General features: G+C 39.1%; 6 protein-coding genes across 6 annotated transcripts; all 6 read left to right on the top strand.

The window, feature by feature from the left end:
• Positions 1 to 7,908: 7,908 nt before the first annotated feature.
• Positions 7,909 to 9,135, top strand: Obp5 (odorant binding protein 5). Its single transcript, XM_076381823.1, has 5 exons — positions 7,909 to 7,974; positions 8,222 to 8,300; positions 8,412 to 8,500; positions 8,736 to 8,932; positions 9,021 to 9,135. Exons 1-5 carry the CDS (start codon positions 7,909 to 7,911, stop codon positions 9,133 to 9,135), a joined length of 546 nt encoding a protein of 181 aa, XP_076237938.1.
• Positions 9,136 to 10,177: 1,042 nt separating this feature from the next.
• Obp6 (odorant binding protein 6) lies at positions 10,178 to 11,608 on the top strand. Its single transcript, XM_076382212.1, has 6 exons — positions 10,178 to 10,249; positions 10,320 to 10,401; positions 10,608 to 10,696; positions 11,007 to 11,118; positions 11,200 to 11,267; positions 11,533 to 11,608. The coding sequence occupies exons 1-6, from the start codon at positions 10,178 to 10,180 to the stop codon at positions 11,548 to 11,550; spliced, it is 441 nt and encodes a 146-aa protein (XP_076238327.1). The 3' UTR covers positions 11,551 to 11,608.
• Positions 11,609 to 13,499: 1,891 nt separating this feature from the next.
• Positions 13,500 to 14,605, top strand: LOC143181594 (general odorant-binding protein 19d-like). Its single transcript, XM_076382097.1, has 5 exons — positions 13,500 to 13,566; positions 13,897 to 13,993; positions 14,062 to 14,156; positions 14,271 to 14,388; positions 14,454 to 14,605. Exons 1-5 carry the CDS (start codon positions 13,525 to 13,527, stop codon positions 14,522 to 14,524), a joined length of 423 nt encoding a protein of 140 aa, XP_076238212.1. The 5' UTR covers positions 13,500 to 13,524; the 3' UTR covers positions 14,525 to 14,605.
• Positions 14,606 to 15,406: 801 nt separating this feature from the next.
• On the top strand, positions 15,407 to 16,647 carry LOC143181662 (general odorant-binding protein 19d-like). The gene is made up of 5 exons (XM_076382190.1): positions 15,407 to 15,476; positions 15,777 to 15,867; positions 15,944 to 16,035; positions 16,296 to 16,413; positions 16,494 to 16,647. The coding sequence occupies exons 1-5, from the start codon at positions 15,435 to 15,437 to the stop codon at positions 16,559 to 16,561; spliced, it is 411 nt and encodes a 136-aa protein (XP_076238305.1). The 5' UTR covers positions 15,407 to 15,434; the 3' UTR covers positions 16,562 to 16,647.
• Positions 16,648 to 17,254: 607 nt separating this feature from the next.
• LOC143181663 (uncharacterized) lies at positions 17,255 to 18,538 on the top strand. Its single transcript, XM_076382191.1, has 5 exons — positions 17,255 to 17,296; positions 17,545 to 17,647; positions 17,804 to 17,889; positions 17,973 to 18,090; positions 18,401 to 18,538. Exons 1-5 carry the CDS (start codon positions 17,255 to 17,257, stop codon positions 18,475 to 18,477), a joined length of 426 nt encoding a protein of 141 aa, XP_076238306.1. The 3' UTR covers positions 18,478 to 18,538.
• Positions 18,539 to 20,734: 2,196 nt separating this feature from the next.
• Positions 20,735 to 22,149, top strand: Obp7 (odorant binding protein 7). The gene is made up of 5 exons (XM_076382207.1): positions 20,735 to 20,854; positions 21,086 to 21,185; positions 21,275 to 21,390; positions 21,460 to 21,568; positions 21,945 to 22,149. The coding sequence occupies exons 1-5, from the start codon at positions 20,813 to 20,815 to the stop codon at positions 22,019 to 22,021; spliced, it is 444 nt and encodes a 147-aa protein (XP_076238322.1). The 5' UTR covers positions 20,735 to 20,812; the 3' UTR covers positions 22,022 to 22,149.
• Positions 22,150 to 22,328: the final 179 nt, after the last annotated feature.

The following is a 22,328-nucleotide window of genomic DNA, read 5'->3' as shown; positions in this document are numbered from 1 at the left end:
GCCTTTCAACCACTGTTGAGGCAGGTAATCTCCCTCGTGCCCTCGGCCTCTGTGCAGCTTCTGTTTTCCTTGGGACGATTCTAAGGTGGCTTCAGTTTCTCCAGTGGAAAGGTTATATAGAGATGGCCTTGCGCCACTTCGGAGCTTCGAATGAAAAGATGAGGGAAGATGGGCTTTTTATTGAACGAGGAAGATGGATCGGGGGAGGTCGAAGGTCACGTGGCTTCTGGTGAATTGGAGTCTTTTTTTAGGGAGTGGAGTACATGCAGTAGTTAAGGGATTTTGGAGTAGAGTGTGTTTGGAGGTGGAATGCTGTGGAGGTGACTAGGTGAAGCTTCATGGGGTCAGAGGTCAACACCTTTTTATGGTGTTGAGGTCACTGCAAGATCCACTGCAGGGTTCATTAAAGATTTCACTAGAAAGTCCACTAAAAAGTTCACTAGAGAGTCCACTGGTGAGTCCAGCTGAGGTCAAGAGCCACAAGTTCACAGCACTGGCCCTCAAATAGAAGAAACTTCATCCTCTGATAACACTCCCCATACCGTCGCTAAATCAGCACTTGCTCGCCAAAGGAACACGACCTCTGATTCCAGCACCGAAACACCTTCCCACCGCCTGCTATCAATGCGCTGATACAGCAGTTAGTGTACGAAGAAGTAGATTCCATTCAATGAAACGCGTTCTTGCTTCCGTTGCTCAATTACGAGCGCGAGTAGCAGATGGTAGGCGACCAGCTGGCTCTTTCTCAATCAAATTTCTATCACCATTCTTGGGCCGCGCTGTGCCACTTGAGGAACGAGAACGTGGTGAGTGAAAGTGCTCCAGTCAATTTCCTTGCCTCTGGCTTCCAACTATTGACCTCTGTTCCTCGTTCTGTCTCCTCAATTAACACAGGGAACCTTCTCCCACAGCGAGACGTCAGTTTAGTCTTGCTGTTAATTATGTAGGCTCAGAGAATGTTCGATGGAGGATCGGTCCCTGTTCAACGACAAATTTAGCAAGAGGCGCGGAAGAGGACGACGACCAGGCGAAAGACTCCAGCACCACTGGTTGCGGCATTAACATCATCATCACCATCAACCTCCTCTTCGTCACCGCCGCCACCGCCGCCAGGCAACAACTACCATTACCACCAGCACTGACAACGGTGCCCTTAAAGCCTGTCGACTTTCACAGAGCCAGCGTCCTGGCCTACTCGAGCGTAAACAGTAATAATTTGCCGTTTCGTGGCTGTTAACTCTCGCTAGCGTACCCGCGCGTGCACATGGGCAGGAATAACAGTGAATGTGCCGCGAAAGAGGCTGGCGTCTCAGTTTCGCTCGGCACTGTTGACCCTTTGCACTTCGCGTGTTTGTGAGAGATACTTTGAGGCAGTAATTGACACTGGAGATGGGGGAAACTGAAGCTTTTCTGGAAAAATATAGACCCTAATTTTTTGAGACTCAGAAGTAAGGCGAATGTCCCAGTAGCTGGAACATGGAATTTTAGACTGTCCATTTACTGGGACATGTGACATCTCAAGTGTCCAAGTATCGGGACATTTATTTTATATTGATTTTTCCCAGAGACTTCAATCAACTCCCTGAAAAATTATTTTTCACATAAATTATCAATTTCAGAGCATTCTCATATTTTCGAAAATATTCTGCACACAGGAATTAGACAATAAAAAACTGCAACCCCCTTCCGCGCCACTTCCCTCCACACCCAATTCTCCACTTTCCTATTTATTTTTCATCCCGAAAAACATTCTAGTATGCAAACCACAATCCCCTGAAAAAAATAGAGGAACTTTCACGTTTATCACTCCCTATCATAAATCCCAGGTCGGAATTTCGTTCGAAGCCACCCCTGTTTTTTTCGTCGCGTTCACGGGACGTCGACGCGTCGCCAAAAATTTCATTCGACGGTAGAATGCAATTTTTGCGCCGTCACCCTGTCCAGATTCGACGTGGATAGCTCGTCGGGCGTACATCAAAAACCGCAGAGAGAAAGAAAAGACGCGGAGGCGCGTGTTGCTAGCCTCGCGCTGAATCACGCGGCTAAAATATACCGAGTGTACGTTTCGTACGTTGGGCTGCGTCTTCATTAAAAGAAAAGGGTCGGGGGAGCTCTGTTTATTAATAAACGAGACCGCGGTGGATGTGTTCGCAGCGAGAGGACTCGGGGAAAGGTTTCGCGCGACTGGCGGCGAAATTGCTCGCGTTCGCTTTATTACCTACGAGTGTGATTAATTGTCCTTTTGGGAAGGGGGTGCTTTCAGAGGGCCATTAAAATTCTACGAATGAGAAATTTTATGGAGAAGAGGGGGCTTGATGTTGACACGTTATGGGTGCAAGTATTCGATTATTCAGAGGTTCAAATATTCAATTATTCCAATAGTCATCTATTCCAATATTCAATTATCCCAAAGTTCAATTATTTTAATGTTCAATTCTCCCAATATTCAATTATCGTAACATTCGAATATTGAAGTATTCAAATATTCAATTATTCAATTATTCAATTATTCAAGGATTCAATTATTCAATTATTCAAGCATTCAAGTATTCAATTATTCAAGCATTCAATTATTCAAGTATTCAAATATTCAATTATTCCAATATTCAAGTACAGTTTGAGCTAACATTTAATTGTATTCTAAATGGAGTCATTTTTTAGAGTAAGAAATAGCGTCCCATTTCTGCAAGCAAAACTTTCACAAGGATTTAATACCTGCATACATTGTAGGAGTGCATTAAAGTATTATGAAAACATTCAAATGCATCGTCAATTAACTGCAACGAACTGAGTAATTTTACTCGGTGCTTCCGTTACACGTCTTTGTTCCGCTGTTGGTAATTGAGGAAATTGCTGCAATAGGATAGGCTCGAACATAGTCCAGGAGCCCTCAAATATAATAATGTAATAACGAAACTACAAAGTAGTTTGTCGAAGTATCTCGAGAACAGCTGATTTCCTTGAAAATTGAAAAAAATACTATTCTAAGAAAAAACAAATTGTAACAATTGCCTGATTCGCTCTTCTTGAAGGTCGAAATTAAACACTGCTTTACCAGTCATTAGGCCAAATGCGTAGTACTTGTCGCTAATGACTGATAACCGTATCATTATTACGCAAATGCAATTGAAATTGCAAGCTGATGTTACGACAGGCTAACCACGCTGTTGCATAATGGTCGTCTTGGTCAATGTCCAGCAATGCAACAGAGGAACGCGAACAAACTTCGTGTTTACTAATTCTGGGATCCTGCTTAAAAAAGAAAAAGAATATTTTACGTGGACGAGTGCCCTCCTCGACGTCCAGCTGAATTAAAAATCTAATAAAAAAGGGAGACTTGCTCTCCACACTCGAAACAAGTGCTGTTATCATCGAAGAGAGATAAAGCCCGATCCCCTCTCACTGTTGCAGAGTAATGTCGTTATAGCTCGACATTCGGCAGCAATTAAATCAAAAAACGATCCGCCAGCACTAATTGCCGAGTGTCAGGCTTCATTACGATCCACCTTTGTTCTCCCTGGTTCAATCCCCTCTATTTGAGTTAAGCGTCATTGATTCGCTGGGTAATATGCGAGGATTCCGTAATGCTGGCTAATGCGATCAAAGTGGCCCCGCGTATGCAACGCGAATAAAAATGGGGGACTGGCGAATGGCCGAGAGGATTGATGAAGATATTTTACGATTGGCTTTCGAGCATGTGGACCATCAGTCGTGGATGGAAAAATGGTCATTTGGAGCTCGATTTTCGAGATTACATAAAGCTTGTGCCAAGCTTATGTAAAGCTTGCGTCAAGCTTGTACAGGGAAAACCATTTGGGGTTTTACAGGTAAGTATCTTCTACAGTATAGCTCGCCCAAAAAATGTTTCAAGTAAAATTGACTTGATGGTCACGAATTTTCTTTAGGTGGAGATTTTATTTATAACATTTTTTAAAAGGAGTTATATTATAATACAGGAGATAATTATATGAAAAACTTCAAATGACTCATCCTGTATAAAGCAATTTTCTTTTGTTTTTTAGTTGTTTCTTGAGTCTTCTATTTTTTAGTCATTTTTTTTATTTTTCATCGACGTGGAGAAACTTCAGAATTTCACAGAATGAGAATTCTTATAAAAATTTCCATTTTTATGATATTCGGTAGCCATGAATATTCTTAAGTGGGCAGGGTTTAATCATAGAAAGTGGAGAAATGAAATTCAAGTTTTGAAAACGAGGATAGGGAGCTTTTATCACTATTCATTTTACTGTCTACAATTTTTGTGGAAGATTATTCATACTGTGAAGGTAATCCTATTCGTTTCCTGAGTTTCCTGTAAGCCACGTCCATTCGATGCTAAATAAACTAGAATCGTGGACTCCTAAAATAATCTACAGCTTCCGACTTTTTCTGTGGCTATCGAGATTTATCTCCTTTGTATATTTTTCTAAAACTGACTACACTATGTAATCACAATTAGACCCTACTATGTTCCAGGCTAAAATGAAAACGAAGATCGGTTTTTATCTCTACTCTAGTTTCTGAAAAAAATGAAGAAAAATAATCATATCTATAATAAGAAATCTTCTGAAATTTTTCTGAAAAAATTAGACGTTTTTTTAGAAAATTTCCTACAAAATTTCAAGCTTTCCTCAACAAAAAAGATTGAAACTTTAGAAATATAGTTTAATTTTCTCAAGAAATTTTCTATATTGAACTTTCTTTTTAAAAAAAAGTCTTTTTTTATTCTTCTAACGAAATTTGCTACAAAAGTTTCAAATTTTTATTTAGAAGAAGTGGCAAAAATCTAAAGAGAATTTTTATATTTAGCTTGTGATATAACATGTCGAAAGAGAGTTAGCAAGTGGTTCCAAAGCTCTGAGCGCGCGTTTTACGACGTTCGAAGCCTGCAGACGGCATTAAAGTTGTCGCCAAATTAACAGGGCCATGAATTTCGACGAGGGAAAAAGATTAATAAGTGGGAATATGTCCGAAGTTGTCGAGGCTTCGAGGGCGATTACGAGGGAAAGCTGCAGGGCAGCTAATAAATTAATCGCGTGCCTGTCGCGGTTAAAGGCCGCCCTTTGTGATGCTAATTAGCTTTCAATTAAACCCGCAGCCTCGAGACTCGACTGAATTAGCTTTCAGTCAACGCTGATTCGGAGAAGTTACTTTCTCAAGAAAATTCCAGACAAACTGTAGCTTCGAGGTCTCAGACCCACCCCCTCTGTCCCATACCCCAAAGAAAGAAATACACCCCACCCCTCTTGGTTCTAATCAGAGTGGCCTCTCGAAACTTGCTTCTCGCGTCTTTTGTCGGCACGCAATCACAGTCTTTGACTTTGCTTCTTTTTTTCTGATCAATGGAGACCAAAGGGAGCAGTCACTGAGGAGGACTTTGAAGGGAGGTTTTCCTTTTTTAGGTGATTATGGGGCGTAGGGGTTACTTAGTGGGATATTAATTGCTGGTTATACGAGACTTTTTTTCCTAAAGAAATTTAAAAACAATGAGCAAATATACTGCTCAAAGAATTTTTGGAGTAGAAAAATTTTGGTAAAATATTGGTCAATTTTGATTGACGATAACTCAGCGAAAAATTGCAATACGATCATGATCTTTTTTTTAAATTAAAGCCTGAAGTTTCTACTTTAAGACACTGTGATTAGATTTTTAGTTTAATGCACTCTGACTATTGAAATTCTTTTAAATCTGAGGGCATGTTTCTCATGTTAAAAATAGCAAACTTTGACGAGATACACAAACTTGAGAAAATTTTTTTCAGGAATAAAGCTCATAGTAGCTTGAAGTGGGAACCTTCCCCTTTAATTTAAAAAAAAGATCAAGTCGCTACGATTTTTTTTCACAAAGTTACAGCACTTTAAAGTAGACCCTGCATTTTTCAGCGAATCAGTTAGTGCGAGTAGATAACAAAAATGCAAGGGTTACTTTAAAGGGCTGTAACTTCGCGAAAAAAAATCGCAGAGGGTTGATCCTTTTTTTAAATTAAAGGGGAAGGTCCGAACTTTAGGTTCCTGCAAACTGCATCCCGAAAAAAAATTTTCTCTAGTCTCCGCATCTCATCAAACTTTCAATTCTTAATAGGACAAACATGCCCTTAGACTTAAAGACTTACTATTAGAAAAGGCAAAACAAAAGGTCCAGGCAAATGAGATCCCCTGAATCCAAGCCAGATAGCATCTCTTATTCTACGTTCTGCAGTCTTATTACAAGCAAAGTGCATTGCTATAATTCTGGACGAAACGGCGGGCTTATCGACAAGGCGTTCGTTACGCAAGCAAGGCGCGGTTATTACAGCTAATTAAAGGTGTTTAATTAGGGCGGCTGGCGTCGTCAAGGGTCACGTTATTCTCATGCCTGGGATCCTTGCTCCCTTGTGCAGGATCCATTCTGTTTTCCGCGATTTTTCTCGAGGTCTTGTTTGCCTTCCGCGTTCCTTCTTTGAGGGAAGTCTGTAGGCAAATGAGGCCCAACAAATTCTCCCTTTTTCTATGTGAAATATTTGTCTTTTCTCCTGAAACTGATATAATAGTTTAACAGTACTGATTTTTTGTCTTTTATTTTAGGGAGTCTCGAGTTTTGGGGAATTGGAGTCGAGGAAGATTGGGGACACCCACGCGTGTAATGAAAAAATTTCGTCACCTGGTGACGTCGAATCAGACTAAAGAATTCGATCGCGCAATACTGGCCTTCCTTCACCCACATCTGTGTGCCTGTTTCAGACCATCCGCGAAATCATAACGCCTACTTTCTCTGTTATCCTGAGTACAGGGACACTTTCGGTGACACAGGCTGTAAATTTTGCCCTCGAGGCTGAAAGTTTTAGCCTGGAGGCTAAAGAGGAGCTCGTCTAGAAAAATAACAACTGTGGTCCACAGAGCAAGACACATTTCTCAATTTTTATATGTGAGAGCAAAACCTCCCACACAAGATAAGTAAAAAAATTCACAGCGATGACAGAAGTCCCTCAAAAGCAGCAGATAAAAGAGAGTGTAGTCGCCTCGACCAGACAGAAGACGATCAGGTGGAAATGAGACTTGGGAGGAAATCGAGGGAGGAAAGAAGAAAAAAATGTAATTATCGAGCAGGCAGAGAGTGGCCCTCGGACTAATGGTCGCAGGACGTCGACAGTGGGGGTGGTTTCTGGGCAGATGGTTCTGTTTTAAGGATGTCTCTCGAGATACAAGGGTTCGACATTAGCGCGAGTTTTCTGGCGGAGGAAGGGACAGAGAGGGCCGAGACAAAGCGGACAAACATCTCCAACTCGCTTCGGAGTTATATCCTGTAAACCACTGATCGAAGGGACGAAGTATCGTGTGACCATAGGGTGGAGGGAGTACAAACTTGACAATTTTGTTAGCAGTTTGCAATTCAGTCGATCAGCTAATTTCTACTTGTAATGAGATCCATAAAATGCTACTCCAAAATTCAGATATTCATGTAGAGTTCAATTTTGTCAAATTTTCGAGGTCTAAAATTGGATTAAAAATTGTGCCCTGACTAATTTGACTAATATCACACTGACAAGAATTTCGAAGCAGTAGACACAGTGTGAAAAACGCTAAGAATTACAGAATAACAAGAACCTGGAAATCTCAAAGCACAAGCAGTATGCAATCACAAAATAATGCTGGGTTCTGACAGTGTTACATAAAATCGACGAACTTGTCATCGAGTCGAAAAACAACTGGCTTCCCCTGCAATTCCCTGGCAAATGCCAAATTACCTGAGGAACAAATGAGAGGTTCGCGATATTAAAAATCGTACACCGTTGAACGACCAACATTTATAAGAAGACGACAGGTCGAGGAGGGTTTCAGTTCCTCGATTTCAAGAAACCTCCACTTTTCTTTCCTCCTTTCGACCTCTGTCCTCTCTGGTAACCCTCGTGTCAATAAAAAGTTCGAGATATGTTCGTGAAACAATTGCTTTGCGCAAGTTTGCTCGTGTTCCTCGCGTCTCGACCAGTGAAAGGTGTAAGTTCTCCACTGCTTCGTTAAACGTGTGAATAATCGATTAGTCGATACTGTACGGAACACCTGGGGGAGAAATCCAGTCGATGATCTAATGGAGATCGAAATGCAGTGATAATTAGATAATAATAGTCCTCGATGTTTTCACGCGCATTATTCAATGCCATTTCTTCCAGCCTTTTGTCTTTGCTATTTCTTTGGGCCTTTTTCTTTGCTATTTCATTGAGCCTTTTTTCTTTGCAAATTGCAGGCTGTGAGCAAGGAGCAGATGGAAAAATTGGCCAGAAGCATGCGTAATTCTTGCCTGCAGAAAATCGACACGACTGAAGGTACATTCCCACTGCTTTTACATTTCTCTATTACTTTTCAAATAATAGAAATTTCTATGCAATTTAATGTAGGAATTTATCGAGTTAAAAATGTGGCACAAATTCTTGCAGAAAAGGTGCTCGCCATGAGACAAGGAGAGTTCCCAGAGGACGAGAACCTCGCGTGCTATACTAACTGCATCATGAAGGCGATGAGAACTGTAAGACTATTGTTATTTCTATCTAAAATCGAAATTTTAATTAGAGAATCGAATTATTATAAATTATGAGAAAATCGAAACGAGGACTTTACTGTTCATGACATATTCTAAAAATAATATATACAGTGTGCATAAGTTGTCTTGTGTTTAGAGTGTTCAGTGTCTAAATTTCTTGTTTAGTGTCTGAATATTCGAAAATTTTGATGTTAAAAAATGTCTGAAATCTTGTGTTTAGTATAAAAATGGTGTCCTGGATATTAACATGATACTAAAGCAAATAGATGCATCAATGCCACCAGACCTGTCCCCCAGAGTGAAGGCGACAGTGAGGGCATGCCAAGGGATCAAAGGTGAGAAAAATGTGCAATCAAATTTTCTTCTACATTTAAGAGTATCCCTTAAAAATGAAATTAATTTAAAAATATCTGCAAAGTAAAAAACACTCGAGTGAACATTTTTTTCGAGATCCCTGCTATCGATACACACCTAGACAAAATAATATTCTAGTATATAGTTAAAGATTACTCAATTTTCGAAAACCATACGCAGACACTGAAACCGAGCCATGCAAAATGACCTACGAATACGTGAAATGCGCCTACCAAGCAGATCCAGAGATATTTTTCTTCCCTTAAGGAAGGGAACTTGTTCGAAGGGAAGCACCCATTGCTTCTCACGAGAATCGGTTCAGTTCTCTCTTCGAACTGCCAGCAGACTGTAAAATCTACGGCAGAGTAACGTAAAGGGGACGTAGCTGAGACTGTAGATTCATTTTATATGTGTTGGTAATAAAAATTACGATGAAAGAAGTGGGCAGAGGTTCGTGAATCTTGGAGAAATGAGGAATACGAAAATTATAACATTAGAACAAGATATTGTACATTTCAGAGGATTTTATTTAATTGCTCCTTATTTCTCTGAGACCATGGAATCGAAATTTTTTCAAACACCTGTTTCGATTTGAAAAATTCAGATTTAAAAATGCGCAAATTTGAAGAGTTTAGAATTCTCAAGCATAGAATATTTGAAAATTGACTAAGAATTTCTGTGTACCCTGAGTCAGTTACTATACTTGAAAAATCGAAAAAATAGGCAATCTAAAATACCTGATTTCTCTGCAATAAATTAATGCTACCAGGTACTAACTAAATTTTGGAGAAGCCCTGACTCAGTCCACATTTTCTCCCAGTGCCTCAACTTTCGTCTCCAATTTTCCCTTCACCATAATCGCAAACCTCAGCCTCTGAACTCCCACTGAGGTCCGTGCATTAGTCAATGGGAGTGTTCATCGAACGTCCTCCACGGCAGTCGCCGCGTAACTATTGCATAATTATTGCGCGCGATGCCGTAACTCCTCTCTTTCCGGCGCAGCTGTTAACCTCAGGGATCGTCCTCGAAATTGGGGGTTAGCAGCGCGTTTAATGGCATGGCGGAGCTGTAATTGCCGCGAGTGTCACACGAGACGCAAAAATTGTCCCCTGTCCCGAGCTGGTGGGTCGGGCGGGCCCGATATAAAACTGGAGAGCCGAGTTTCCCTTCGACGTTCGATTTTCGGCAAACGCGCGCGACTGGCTGTGCCTCGTCGCTGATAGAGGAACAGGAAGAGAAGAAAGGGGTGCAGAGAGACGAGAAAGGGTGACAAGGGTGACAAGGGAGAAGAGAGAAGAGAGAGGAAAGATGAAAGAACTCAGCGTCGTCCTGCTGCTCGCCCTGGTGATCGTTTTGATGACTGTCAGGGACGCCCAGAGCGTGAGTTGATCGTACATTCTTCTATTCGGGGTTCGAGGACGTAGATTATCGAGTACTTTTACGAATGCAGAAAAAGATGACCCTTGACGACGCTAAGAAGACCATCAAGAACCTGAGGAAAGTCTGCGGGAAGAAGACAGGCGCTACTAAAGGTAGGAGTCTGTCGTCTAGGCGCATTTTTGGCAATTTTTTTAAATCAGATCAGTAGATTTTTTTGTACTGAGCCTTTCTACGTGTATGCACTAAGGTTTGAAGTATGTCAATTATTTTTTCCAAGTGCAAGGGAATTGATCTACTTCTGCTTTCATTTACACTGTATCGAGGCTCCTATTAATAATTTTATCGCCCTTATACGCAGAGCTTTTAGACGGCCAACACAAAGGCGAGTTCCCAAAGGACGAAAGGCTGATGTGTTACATGAAATGCATACTGACCACGACTAAAACTGTAAGTGCCTCTGCATAACTCAATTAAACCATCAGACTTACAACACTTATCAAGGCAATCTCAATAATAAAATTGATACCAAAATGCAACAGAAAAAAGCAAGAAATGATAAAGAAACTTAGTGCAACTTACCCCTTTCTGTCTCACTTCTGCACTTAGGTTTTTCCTCGTTAACGAAGTTAGTGGACGACGAAAAATAAGTAAATTCTTCAACACCAAATTCAGATCAATTTCATTTCACTTATTTCCATATTTCTGTATTATTGTCCACAATTCTGCAAAAACGAAAAATGTGTTATTTCCTTTCCAGATGAAGAACGACGAGATAATGTACGACTGGTTCACTCAGAATGCTAGGCTCATGTTGGTCGAGGAATACGTTCCGCGAATCGAGAGAGTAGTTGAGGAATGCAGAACACAAGGTAAGTTGACAATTTTTAGAATCTCTCGAGAGTAATTATTCCTGTGTCAGCACTTAGGAAAACATTTCCATTAATTTGCAGTGACGGCTACAGACGGATGTGAGATTGCTTGGCAGTTTGGCAAATGCGTTTACGAGATGGACAGTGAGGTGCTTATACCCTACTATTTAATGCAATCATTTCATACTGCAATTTAGGACTGCATGAATCTCTCATTGCACGACTCTGCGATAGCAGGATCACGAAAAAAATTCACTCTAAATTATTGTACCTATATTAAAATTAGGAGGATTTCATTGAAATTGAGGAATCGTTTTAAAATTTCCTTCTCTTAGGGGAGGATAATTGAAGCATAATGTTTGTGAAAATTTCAGCTCTTCATTAAGTAGGTAATTGAATTTTGGTCTATTGCAGCTTTACATGGCTCCCTGAACGACTGGTCATTGGACGTAAGGAACGTTAGGAGGAAGAAGAGGAATTCTAAATTATTCAGACGTCGATATACTCGCCATCGTCGACGTGCAAAAGCCGTCTGCAGGCGGACTAAGACTAAGCCCCACTGCACGAGGGTCTAATTATCGATCCTCGATATTAGAAACCCCCGCCAGTAGTGTTATTTATTTAAACAGTAAGCGAGACTTCTCGACACCTTTCGAAATCACCATATCGAAGCTATCGATGTGCCCTGATGAGGAAATTCGAAGCACAGTTGTGGGATATTGGAATTCGATACACTGTTTCAAGAAAGAAATTCCTTTTCTATCGATAACACTAGCGACTGTGAACTACCTGTAATTCTAGCTGTACGATTAATCAATCAATTCATTTCCACGTGAACAATAAATGGAATTGAACTCTGCCCTTTCCCTTTCTCCGAGTATTAATTAATCACCTGATCAGATTCCTTACCCTATAATTCTCACCGTGAGCAACGAAATTCTGAATGGATTCTGAATTTCCACTCTAGAAGAAAACTGAAACACCACTTGCATTTTCATTTTTATTTTCATTTTAATTCTAATTTTTCTTTTCACAAAGTCGAGAAATTGGAATCCACACGAATTCACAGATGACAAGAGTAAATCGAATAATGAGATAGACTGAGAATCCTGGAACTAATTTCCTGGGGAAAGAATTCGACGAAGACATCGCAAGTTGGACGATATCGAGATTAATTCAAAGGAGAGTCAAATCGATACGCTCAGACCTGTTTCGCGCGTGACTCCGCGTTCCATGACACTATGAACTGGTTTGCAATCTTTCTGATTATCAGCCATTCGATTTATCGACTTAATAATTACAATTGTAGCTGGGTCTCGCGCGTAGAACGCTGGAATTACGCTTTTAATTGATTAAAAATTCGAAATTGCATTTTTTGACCTGCATCTACATTGAAATTGAAGACCAAGAAAGATACAATAAAATAAATCTTGTTTCTTTATGAATCACAGAAACCTGGATGAAAATAATAATTAGAAAAGAAGCATTTACTTTTTCCAAAATCCTGTGCAGCCCAACAATATAAAAACATGAGTAAATAAAGAGACCCATTGTAAAATTTTAATTTTCTAAATATAAAAAGAAGTGCATTAAAGAAATTACATGTGAGACATCATTTTTGAGTTATTAAAAGAAAAAACTGAAATGTGTCGGACATAGGACTTAATCTACTTACGTCTGACTAGGCTACTGCAAGCGGCAGTAGAATAAGCTGACTAGTCAGACATATTTCGCTTGGGTGCACCTTCAACAATTAATGAGGTGTCCAAGAGTCATCTGATTTCGTTCTTACTACGATCCAATCTCCATACAGATCTATCTCTTCTTCAAATCTTTCTCGGAATCATTTTTATCTACACTCTAACGAGAATTGAATCGTAGATCAGAAGTCTTAATCACACTAACACACTGAATTCTATTTTTTTAACAAAGCAGTGTTTCACCGAAGTTTCATGTTTTTCTTCTTAGCAGAGGTGTTGGAAGAAAAATTTTCTCACGAATATTAAATGCAAATAGAGATACACTGCAGTTCCCCAGGAATTCTATTCAATAATTCTCCTTCCATTTTCTTGATGAAGCGACTATTTTACTACTTAGTTTAATTGCTTCAATTCCCTCTCCCTCCTGCACGAAAGGACACTCGTTCCCGCGAGTGTTGAAAATTACGAGCGATTTAGCGAAAAAAAATCCGAGGCTCGAACTCATCATATTTTTTCAGCGAGCAATTAAAACGCGTTACGTAAATCAGATAGGTCGGGAGCAATTATTTCTCTTCCTGCTGTGTCGTAATGGGATCTAACACCTTATCCTGTTCGACACATATTTCCAACAGTTCTATATAAATGTCCTAACATCGACAGGAGGCAGTCAGTTCCTGATCCTCCTTGTCGTCGCTTGAAAATCAACATGAAGTCACTTGTGGTTGTTGGCTGCCTTCTATTCGTCGTGGTAAAAGAATTTTCATTTCATTCTTCTCTTCTCTGATACAAGAATATTCTCTGGGAAATATTGAAGTTTCAATTTTCAGTAAATATGGAAGTATTCTCAAAATATAGAATAGAAAATATATAATTTCTCAGAATATATATTCTGGGAAATATAGAAATTTCAATTTTCAGTAAATTTTAAAAAATGGAGACACTTATTTAAAGAACAGAGCGAATGATTTTTTTAAATATGAGATTAATTTTATTTAGAAAGTCCAATATTTTAGGAAAATTCTACTGAAAGTATTTCTGTGTTTTTTTTTTATTTAAAAATTATTTAAACCATGTTTAGGCTACTGTGCACGCCGATTCGGCCGAGGAAGAGGCTTTCATGAATCTTATACATGAGTCTTTGGAAGCCTGTAGAAAGGAGCTCAATATAGAAGAGAGTAAGTTATCACAGTAATTCTTCAATAGAGAAAAAATGAAAATTTTCTAACTTCTTTCGTTCATTCAGGTGAAGCAGCAAAATTCAAAAATTTCGATTTAGAGGGCGATGAAAAACACCAGATGGGATGTCTCAACGCTTGCGTGATGCAGAAAATGGGCGTGGTAAGTTAATAAGTTAATATTAAAACGAATGGAATTACAATAAAATATGGACTCTGAAAATTCTGCTAAATACTAAGAATAATTCTAACATTTTGTGATCCTCCATTTTCATAGATGGATGGTACTACTATCAACATTGACAACTTGAAGACAAATATGTTGGAGAAAGTGGTGACGGATACCAGTAAAATGGAGGAAAACATGAAAATTATAAAAGACTGTCACGAAACAGGTAAATGACCAAATTACTTTATAAAAAATAATTTTTTTTACTAATAATTTAATAATCATTTTCAGTCAAAGATAGTACCGACGAGTGCGACATGGCGTTCGACTTTGAATCCTGTGTCATGAAGAAAAGCTCATGAACCATCCTTGTATTAAATTTTAATAAAATGATACTGTGAGATAAGAACCATAAATTCTGAATTAAATACGCAGCAAAATTATTGTGAAATATTTTCAACAACCACTCCCATTCGCATATTGAAATAAATCTCAGACTGGCGCCTCAGAAAATCCTGCATAATTAAAAAAATACCGATAAAAACGTATCTCTGTAGAAAATCGCGAATGAGACCTCATTCGCAGTTTAGATCTGCTCGATCACTGCAAACACTTTTTTGCGATTAAAGTAACTTTAAATAGCTGCTTTGTTACGTAAAAGAAACACAGTTTCTACAATAGATAATTTTCGACGAACATGATATACAATAAATATTGCATAAATTAGAATAAAATGTAAAGATACAGATGTTAACAAGCGTGGAATATATTTTGCATCGCTAAGCGAATGTAAATTCCGAAATTTCAATTGTGTATGTATTTTTTTCGAAACCTGCCCAGGGATGAGTAGATATTTTTTACGTGCAGTTTCGAGATTTATGATAAATTTAAAAAAGAATGATTTAAATAACATTTAAATAATTGACTCTTCGCTCCTTGCTCAGCTATCTGCCATGTTCAATAGAATGTTCAATAAATTTTAGTCAGTTCGTTCAATATGTATGTTTCTACTTGTTATCCTTTCCAGTTGATTCGCTGCGCGACGAACCAAGGTTGCCACACAGAATATAAAGTGGTAAACTAAAAGAGGCTGTCCCGTAATTGCCGTGCGTGCAAGGAGCTTTTTTATCGATCAAGTGTCTAATATAGATATAGTAGTCAGTCCTCCTAATCTCCTTTTTGCCATCTTTTTCAAGATATAAATACGACGATCGATTGCCAAGGAGATTTAGTCTTCAGGAGAACCCGCGGAACAAGACACTACCCACAATCATGAAGAGCCTTCTTGCCCTCTCGTGCCTTTTGGTGGCTGTGGTGAGTACTGCCTTAATTTGTGAAGGGCTTAAATGAGGGACGAGGAAATCTAAAGAAATAATATTAATGTGAAGGGAGAATATTTCATCAAAATTGGGACTAGACTGAAGCTAGAAGGTTTATCATGTGTTTAAAAACATATTGGTGTAACTATTAAAAAGTGCATATTAGATAACAAATATTTGAAGTATCAATTTCGAGCCTGCATTAGTCTGAAGACGTCGTGAATTTTTTAAACCGAGTGTGACAGCTTCCTGAGTGGATTTTGTGAAATTAATTAATATTTGTTTGTATCTACAGACGATTGTTCAAGGAGATATCACTGACGCTTATATAGAGGGAGCGAAAGATGCATTTGATGAATGCGCAAAAGAGCTCGGCCTGAGTGGAAGTGAGTATTATTTGTACCTATTTTCAAAGCTTTTCGAGTTCTAAACAATTTTTTAAACTGTGAAATTTAATTTCAGAAAACAGGCGAGAAATTTTCGATAAGGATGCAACTGGAGGCCTGGAATCTGCTAGCTGCTTTCGAGCCTGTGTTATGAAAAAGATGAACATGGTATGTCAAAGATTTGATAGAGTTGGATAGGGTTTGAAGTGATAAAAGTGATTCTATATCCACCGAAATGTTCAGAAAGCATTAGCAATCATTTTTCTAATGAATCTGAATTCTCAAAAAGCCTCAAACTTCTTTGAACCTGCTCAAACTTCTTCAAACCACTTCAAACCTGCTCAAACTTCCGCATAAATGCTTCATCTTATTTAATTTCAACCCAGTTTGACGATAATATAAGAAAAGTTGCGTTCTAAAAATTGCAGCTGAAAGATAACCAGTTAAACTTGGAAGTGCTAGGAGACTTTGTCAAATCTGTAAATGCTAATCAACCAGAAAAAGTTGCAGCACTCCTGAAACACATCGAGCACTGTAACGAGAAAGGTAAGAGCCTGAAATTGACTAATTTATGCAACTAAATTCGCCTAATAGTTCTATCATTAATATCCTTTCATGTATTACAGCCAAGGTCCAGTCAGACAACTGCAAACTAGCCTTCTCCTACGTCAGCTGCTTCCTGGACAAGCACTAAAACAACTCATATTTTGTACTTCACGCTACATGTCAATTCTACTCAAGTGTTACTAACTTCAAATACATAAAAATATGAAGATACAATTTTCGTACTTGGACTCTCCTAATCTGCTCCTAACTTCAAAATCACTGTGATATCTAGCTATCAGCCTCATACTTCATCGAAGAAAACAGCTTGAAAATGAATCCTGCGAGATGTAACTGGACCTTTTATGAGGTTTCATGCTGTGGACGCATCTCCCTTAAAGTGGCATCGATTCTGAGGCAACTCCAGTGACTGATCACTCTCTGACACCCGCTCATTTCTCAATTCGCGGAAGAACAGACAATCCTCGGCGTAATCTTCGAATGGCCGCGAAAATTACAGAACGTGACACGCGAGTGTCATTGAAGCCTCTCCGACCCAGCAATTACGATCAGGCGTACCTGCATCTTGCCATTCGAAACAATCATTTCTCGTGACAAATCTAACGCGAGCCGATCGTAATAAGAACGTTCCAGTGGCGTACTTAGAACGAGGCTTACGTAAACGAGTTAAATCTGGGAATTATCTCGTTTCCTAATAGATTGGTGTCAGGCCCTAACTGCTACTGTCCAGGGGCCGCCTGTTATAAATGCCCTCTCGAGGGACGGGGCCAGCAGTCTGTGCATTCTTTCGTTTTGTTCCGTTTCGTTTGGTCAAGTTGGAAGGATGAAGACAATACTTTCTGTTGTTTGCCTGCTGGCTGCCACAGTAAGATATCTTCGGGAGGAATGATAGTGGTACAGGAGCTGAGAGTTCAGACTTCAAATGTATACTATTCCTTCGATATGTGATCGTCGCGATGGTCACTGTGTGTCGAAATTATTTAGGGGAGATATTTCAGGGGGAAATGCAGCTTTGAAACGAGGCTCGCTACTGTGCGATTTTTCTTCCCGAAGTTACAGCAGAATACTGAGGTAGAAGTGGAAGACTTTTCAATTTTGTTATTTGGTTTCTAGACAGTCGTTCGTGGCATGGACCAAGACGCGGTTATAGCGAAGTACATGGAGTACCTAATGCCAGACGTGCAGCCATGTGCTGATGAATTGAAAATAACAGAACGTGAGGAACGATGTTTATTCGCTATAGACTCGTCACTATTCCCCTCTGTTTCTTCAAATTATTCTCCAATTTTGTTTCACCCTTCAATTTCTTTAGACGAGAATGAACGAATGAAACTGGAAAATATATAAATGGAAACGATGCATTCTGTTTCAGAGGACGTCACGAACATCCAGAGTATAACTTCAAGCACGGCTAAATTAGGTTGCCTGAAAGCCTGTGTGATGAAGAGAATGTCTATAGTGAGTATAACAGATGAGTTAATGCATACTGAGATAATTTACTACTGAATTTATCTAAACGATATGTTCTTTTTATCTATCAGTTGACAGGCATGGACTTCCATCTGGAACCGATCTATAAGATGATAGAGGTCGTGCACGCTGGCAATGCTGAAGACATTGCATTCGTCAGAAATATTGCATCTGATTGCACTTCTGAGAGTAAGTTACTAGATTTGAGAAAAGTAACTAGAATTGGAAACTATCTTCTGAAAATGATCAGTCAGGACTACTTCAGTTCGAATATCCCTAGGAACAGTCTAAGCTTCTTTTGATCTATCGAAAATTCATCTCGTGAATTATCTAATTTCCCTAGAAATTATCTAGACTTTTTTTGAGCTGTAGAAAATTTATCCTATCAATTATCTAAGTTCCCTAAAAATTATCAAAGCGTTTCTACAATTTCGTTTGTGAATCTCTCTCTAAATCTAATATCCCTATACTGCAATAACAACTTTTTATTAAATTACAGTCCAAGGAGTGACCGACGAGTGCGTCCTGGGTGACAAGTACACCGACTGTTACATCGAGAAGCTCTTCAACCAATAGAGATGCATTATCGAGCACTGTCTCTCGAAGGTTAGGAATTTATAATTAATGGGTCACCGCGTGTATTACGTTCAATAAAATAATATTATAAAATAATCATCTGAGCATTTTCACTCGTTCCTACTTGGACAACTATTTTTTAATTAACTCGGTGGCGTGATAGACGAGTCAATAGCGCGTAGAAATGTTCAAAAATCCCTTTTACTTTTTTTTTTAAATTGATCTAAGTGAAGTGGTGATTCTATGAGGCATACATATAAAAATGAATTTTTGGAGTGTTCCTCTTGCAAGGGAAATGGTCTATGAAATATCACTAGCACGCCCTCCTCTGTACAGGGGCCCTTACACTTCATTAATAAGAATGAGATTAAGGACGAGGCAGACAATTCGGGGCACTTAGGCGAACGCTGGAGTCGCTTATGAATAAACAAAGAGACGTTAACGTGTTATGAATAATTAAGCTGCACTCCAGACACATACACCTCGCGCGGTTCTAGGTGATACGAGTCCATGTTTTAAGGACCACTCTGTATATTCCCTCGACCCTACGAAAATGTTGTTGCGAAACTGAAACTTCATTGAGTCATTTTTAAGACAGAATCAGTCAAAAAAAAATCACCCCAAAAGCACACAAAACCTAGGCCTCTGCAAAGTGTCTACCTTCAAATTTCCCAATAATTTTGCGAACTCTCCCGTCAAAAAGTCCCCAAATAACCGAATTCCAATCTTCCCCGAAATTCCCACGAAATTTCTCCTCCCTTCGAAAGAAGCCCCGCGATTCCTCGCTCCCATGAACGAAGCAGGAAACTCACGCGGCACGCTTTCGGCGCGCTTGCACTTCGCACCTAGAGCAAGAACAGAGATCGCGTTAACGTAAGCGGCTCACGTTGTCAGCCAGTATAATGTGCCACCTTAATGGTCGAAGTTGGCTCGCATACATCGCGGAATAAAGTTACGGCGGAGCCACCTTACGCGCTAGGCAGACGTGCAGGAAAGAGGAGACACTTTTGCAAATGGTCGGCTTTGCGGCCGATTACAGACGTGGGGTACATTTCCGATGGAACTGCCGACGAAATACTCGCGGAATGCTAAGCGATCGAGAGTTCTCGAGGGAGTTATGTTTAAATTGGAGCTGCGTGGGTGTCATGGCGCCTTTGGCTCTTGGTTAGGTCTGAGGCTGGTCTCAGATTAGGCCTGAATGTCAAGGGTGTTTCAAGTACAAGTTAGGGCTGGTTGTTGAGGGTGTTTCAACTCCAAAGTAGGTCAAGGCTAGGTCTGAATGTTCAACTCCAAGTTGGATCTGAGTTAGGTTCGGATGTTTCAACTCCAAGCCAGGTTTGGAAGTTTCAACTCCAAGCCAGGTTTGGAAGTTTCAACTCCAAGCCAGGTTTTGGAAGTTTCAACTCCAGGCCAACTCTAGAAGTTTCAACTCCAGGCCAAGTCTAGAAGTTTCAACTCCAAATTAGGTCTGGAAGTTTCAACTCCAATCCGAGTCTAGATGTTTCAACTCCAAGCCAGGTTTGGAAATATCAACTCCAAATTAGGCCTGGAAGTTTCAATTCCAGGCCAAGTCTAGATGTTTTGACTCCAAATTGGACCTGAAAGTTTCAATTCCAAGCCAAGTCTAGATGTTTCAACTCCAAATTAAACCTGGAAGTTTCAACTCCAAGCCAAGTCTAGATATCACAACTTCAAATTACGTCTGGAAGTTTCAACTCCAAATCAAATCAGGATGTTTCAACTCCAAAATGTTTCAGATCTGTGCTACACTCAAAAGTTGACAATTTTAGGCATATCTCTCAGGATAACCTGGACTGTCTACTTTTTACGATTGTTCGTGACTAATGAAATCGTTCTTCGAAATGTAAAACAGGCTGTTAGTCAGAGATACCACAAAACTTTTTGTACCTTTCTTTTCCATCGAGATGAATATGTTGCAATAACAGTAATATAATGGACCGCGCTAAGAGGAATCGAGGAAACGTCGCAGTGGCTATTTATAAACCGATTAATGAATTAGTAATCGATTCAGTTGGGAACCTTCACGCTTTCGAGTCATTCCCAGGTGCCCCTCGCTTGCTAACGTCTGTATTTTCGCTGATCAGCTCCGTTTTCGTAAACAACAGGTACGAAGAAATAACAAGCGACTCGCGCAATAATTCCCTCGAATTCGACACGTTCGTCAGCCGTGTCACCTTTTCCGTGAGCAGAATAAATATAAACTCCTGCTCATCCAGACCACTTCTTACAGTTCGCGAGGTAATCGCCGTGACGCGAGTTCATCTGTTCTAATTCCTCGCGAAAGTCGCCTCTGGCGTGAGATCGATCTACAACTATGAAGTACTTTGCAATCCTCCTTTGCATTTTTTTTGTGACTGTGAGTATGCTCCATGCGCCATTTTTTCTTTTTCTTTTGTGTATCTATTTCACGACGCAAAGTTTGCATTCTTTGTATACAAATTTGGTGCCTTTTATTTTTTATTTTTGCTGATTGTTTGAGATGTGTTGGTCAGTGTGAAGTACAGTGTTGATGTAAATTTTTGGTAACAGAATTTTTTGGAAAACAGTGCCTTGCAAATTATAATTAAGAATGTGATATGAATTTTAGGTGTCGATTGGAGCAATCGATTTACAGCGAATATCGAAGGTGCTGGGTGTGCCAATGAAAGATATAGACGAGTGTTTAACCCTAAATCATTTGAATAATGGTACGATAACATTCGTTTACGTATGAAAAGTAAGCTGAGTGTGTATAGAATCAAACGTTACTCATTTTGTTTTACAATCATATTCACAGAGGAAGTCTCGAAAGTCGAGAGCATTTTTCGCAACAATTTATCTCCAGAAGAGTTGGAAAAGTTCATGACAAATTTTAGTTGCTTTCTGTCGTGCGCCTTCGAAAAATCGAAAGTGGTAAATATATTTTATTTTGGTCGCCCCTTGCCTCGTTAAAAATCTTAAAAATTTTTTTAATTATTTTAGATGCAGAATGAAAAGATTCAAGTGGATGAGGTTTTAAAAATAATAGAGCGTAACAATTTTACCATGAATTCTGTTTTGCAGAAAAAGTTGAACAACTGCGATAATTTAGGTAAATTGACAATTTTTGATTCAATTAATCAGGAATAAATAATTTATCAACTATTTATCTTCGAAAATCGTGAGCTACTGTAAACCACTTCAGTAAATAATTTTGTTTGACAGAATGTGACAGTCACAAACATAAATGCTGACTTAGTAATTAATAATTCTGATACTCGTTTATGACATTTTCCCTGAATTAGTTACAAACTTTCCCAGAAACCTTACAAAAACAAACGCATTTATTTGTCGATTTTATAGAACGAATAAACAGCAATTGAATAAATTATCATGCTCTTTGGTTTAGCAACTATCAAAACAAATTAGCTATACGTAATATGCTATTATATTAAATTTCCTTCTCATAAGCATTTTCAATGTTTCAGCGAAGCGGCAGACCGATAAATGCGAAATAGCGCTCACTTTTGCATTATGCTTCGTTCAACTACTACGACAGAGTTAAATAATCACTGTGCATGGAAAAACTTCTACAGTCACGATGCAAATTAATTCAGAAAAAGAAGCAACATGTACATTAATTTCATGCTCCTATAAAAAAATTTGCCATTCAATAAAAGAATATTTCATTTTTATTTTGCTATTAAAATCCCTACCCTATTATCTAGTATATTATCTGATTTATATAATGAAGGAAAGTCTCTTTGGAAAATTTAGTTAACTACTTGGATCCTGAAAAACATTTTTCTTGGTTTTCAAATTTCACAGACTTGCATTTTTATTAATGGAAAACATAAACTGGTGAAAATTAT

Source organism: Calliopsis andreniformis, chromosome 7, assembly GCF_051401765.1.
Source record: "Calliopsis andreniformis isolate RMS-2024a chromosome 7, iyCalAndr_principal, whole genome shotgun sequence".
NCBI lineage: Eukaryota > Metazoa > Arthropoda > Insecta > Hymenoptera > Andrenidae > Calliopsis > Calliopsis andreniformis.
This window is presented reverse-complemented; position numbering and strand designations above follow the sequence as displayed.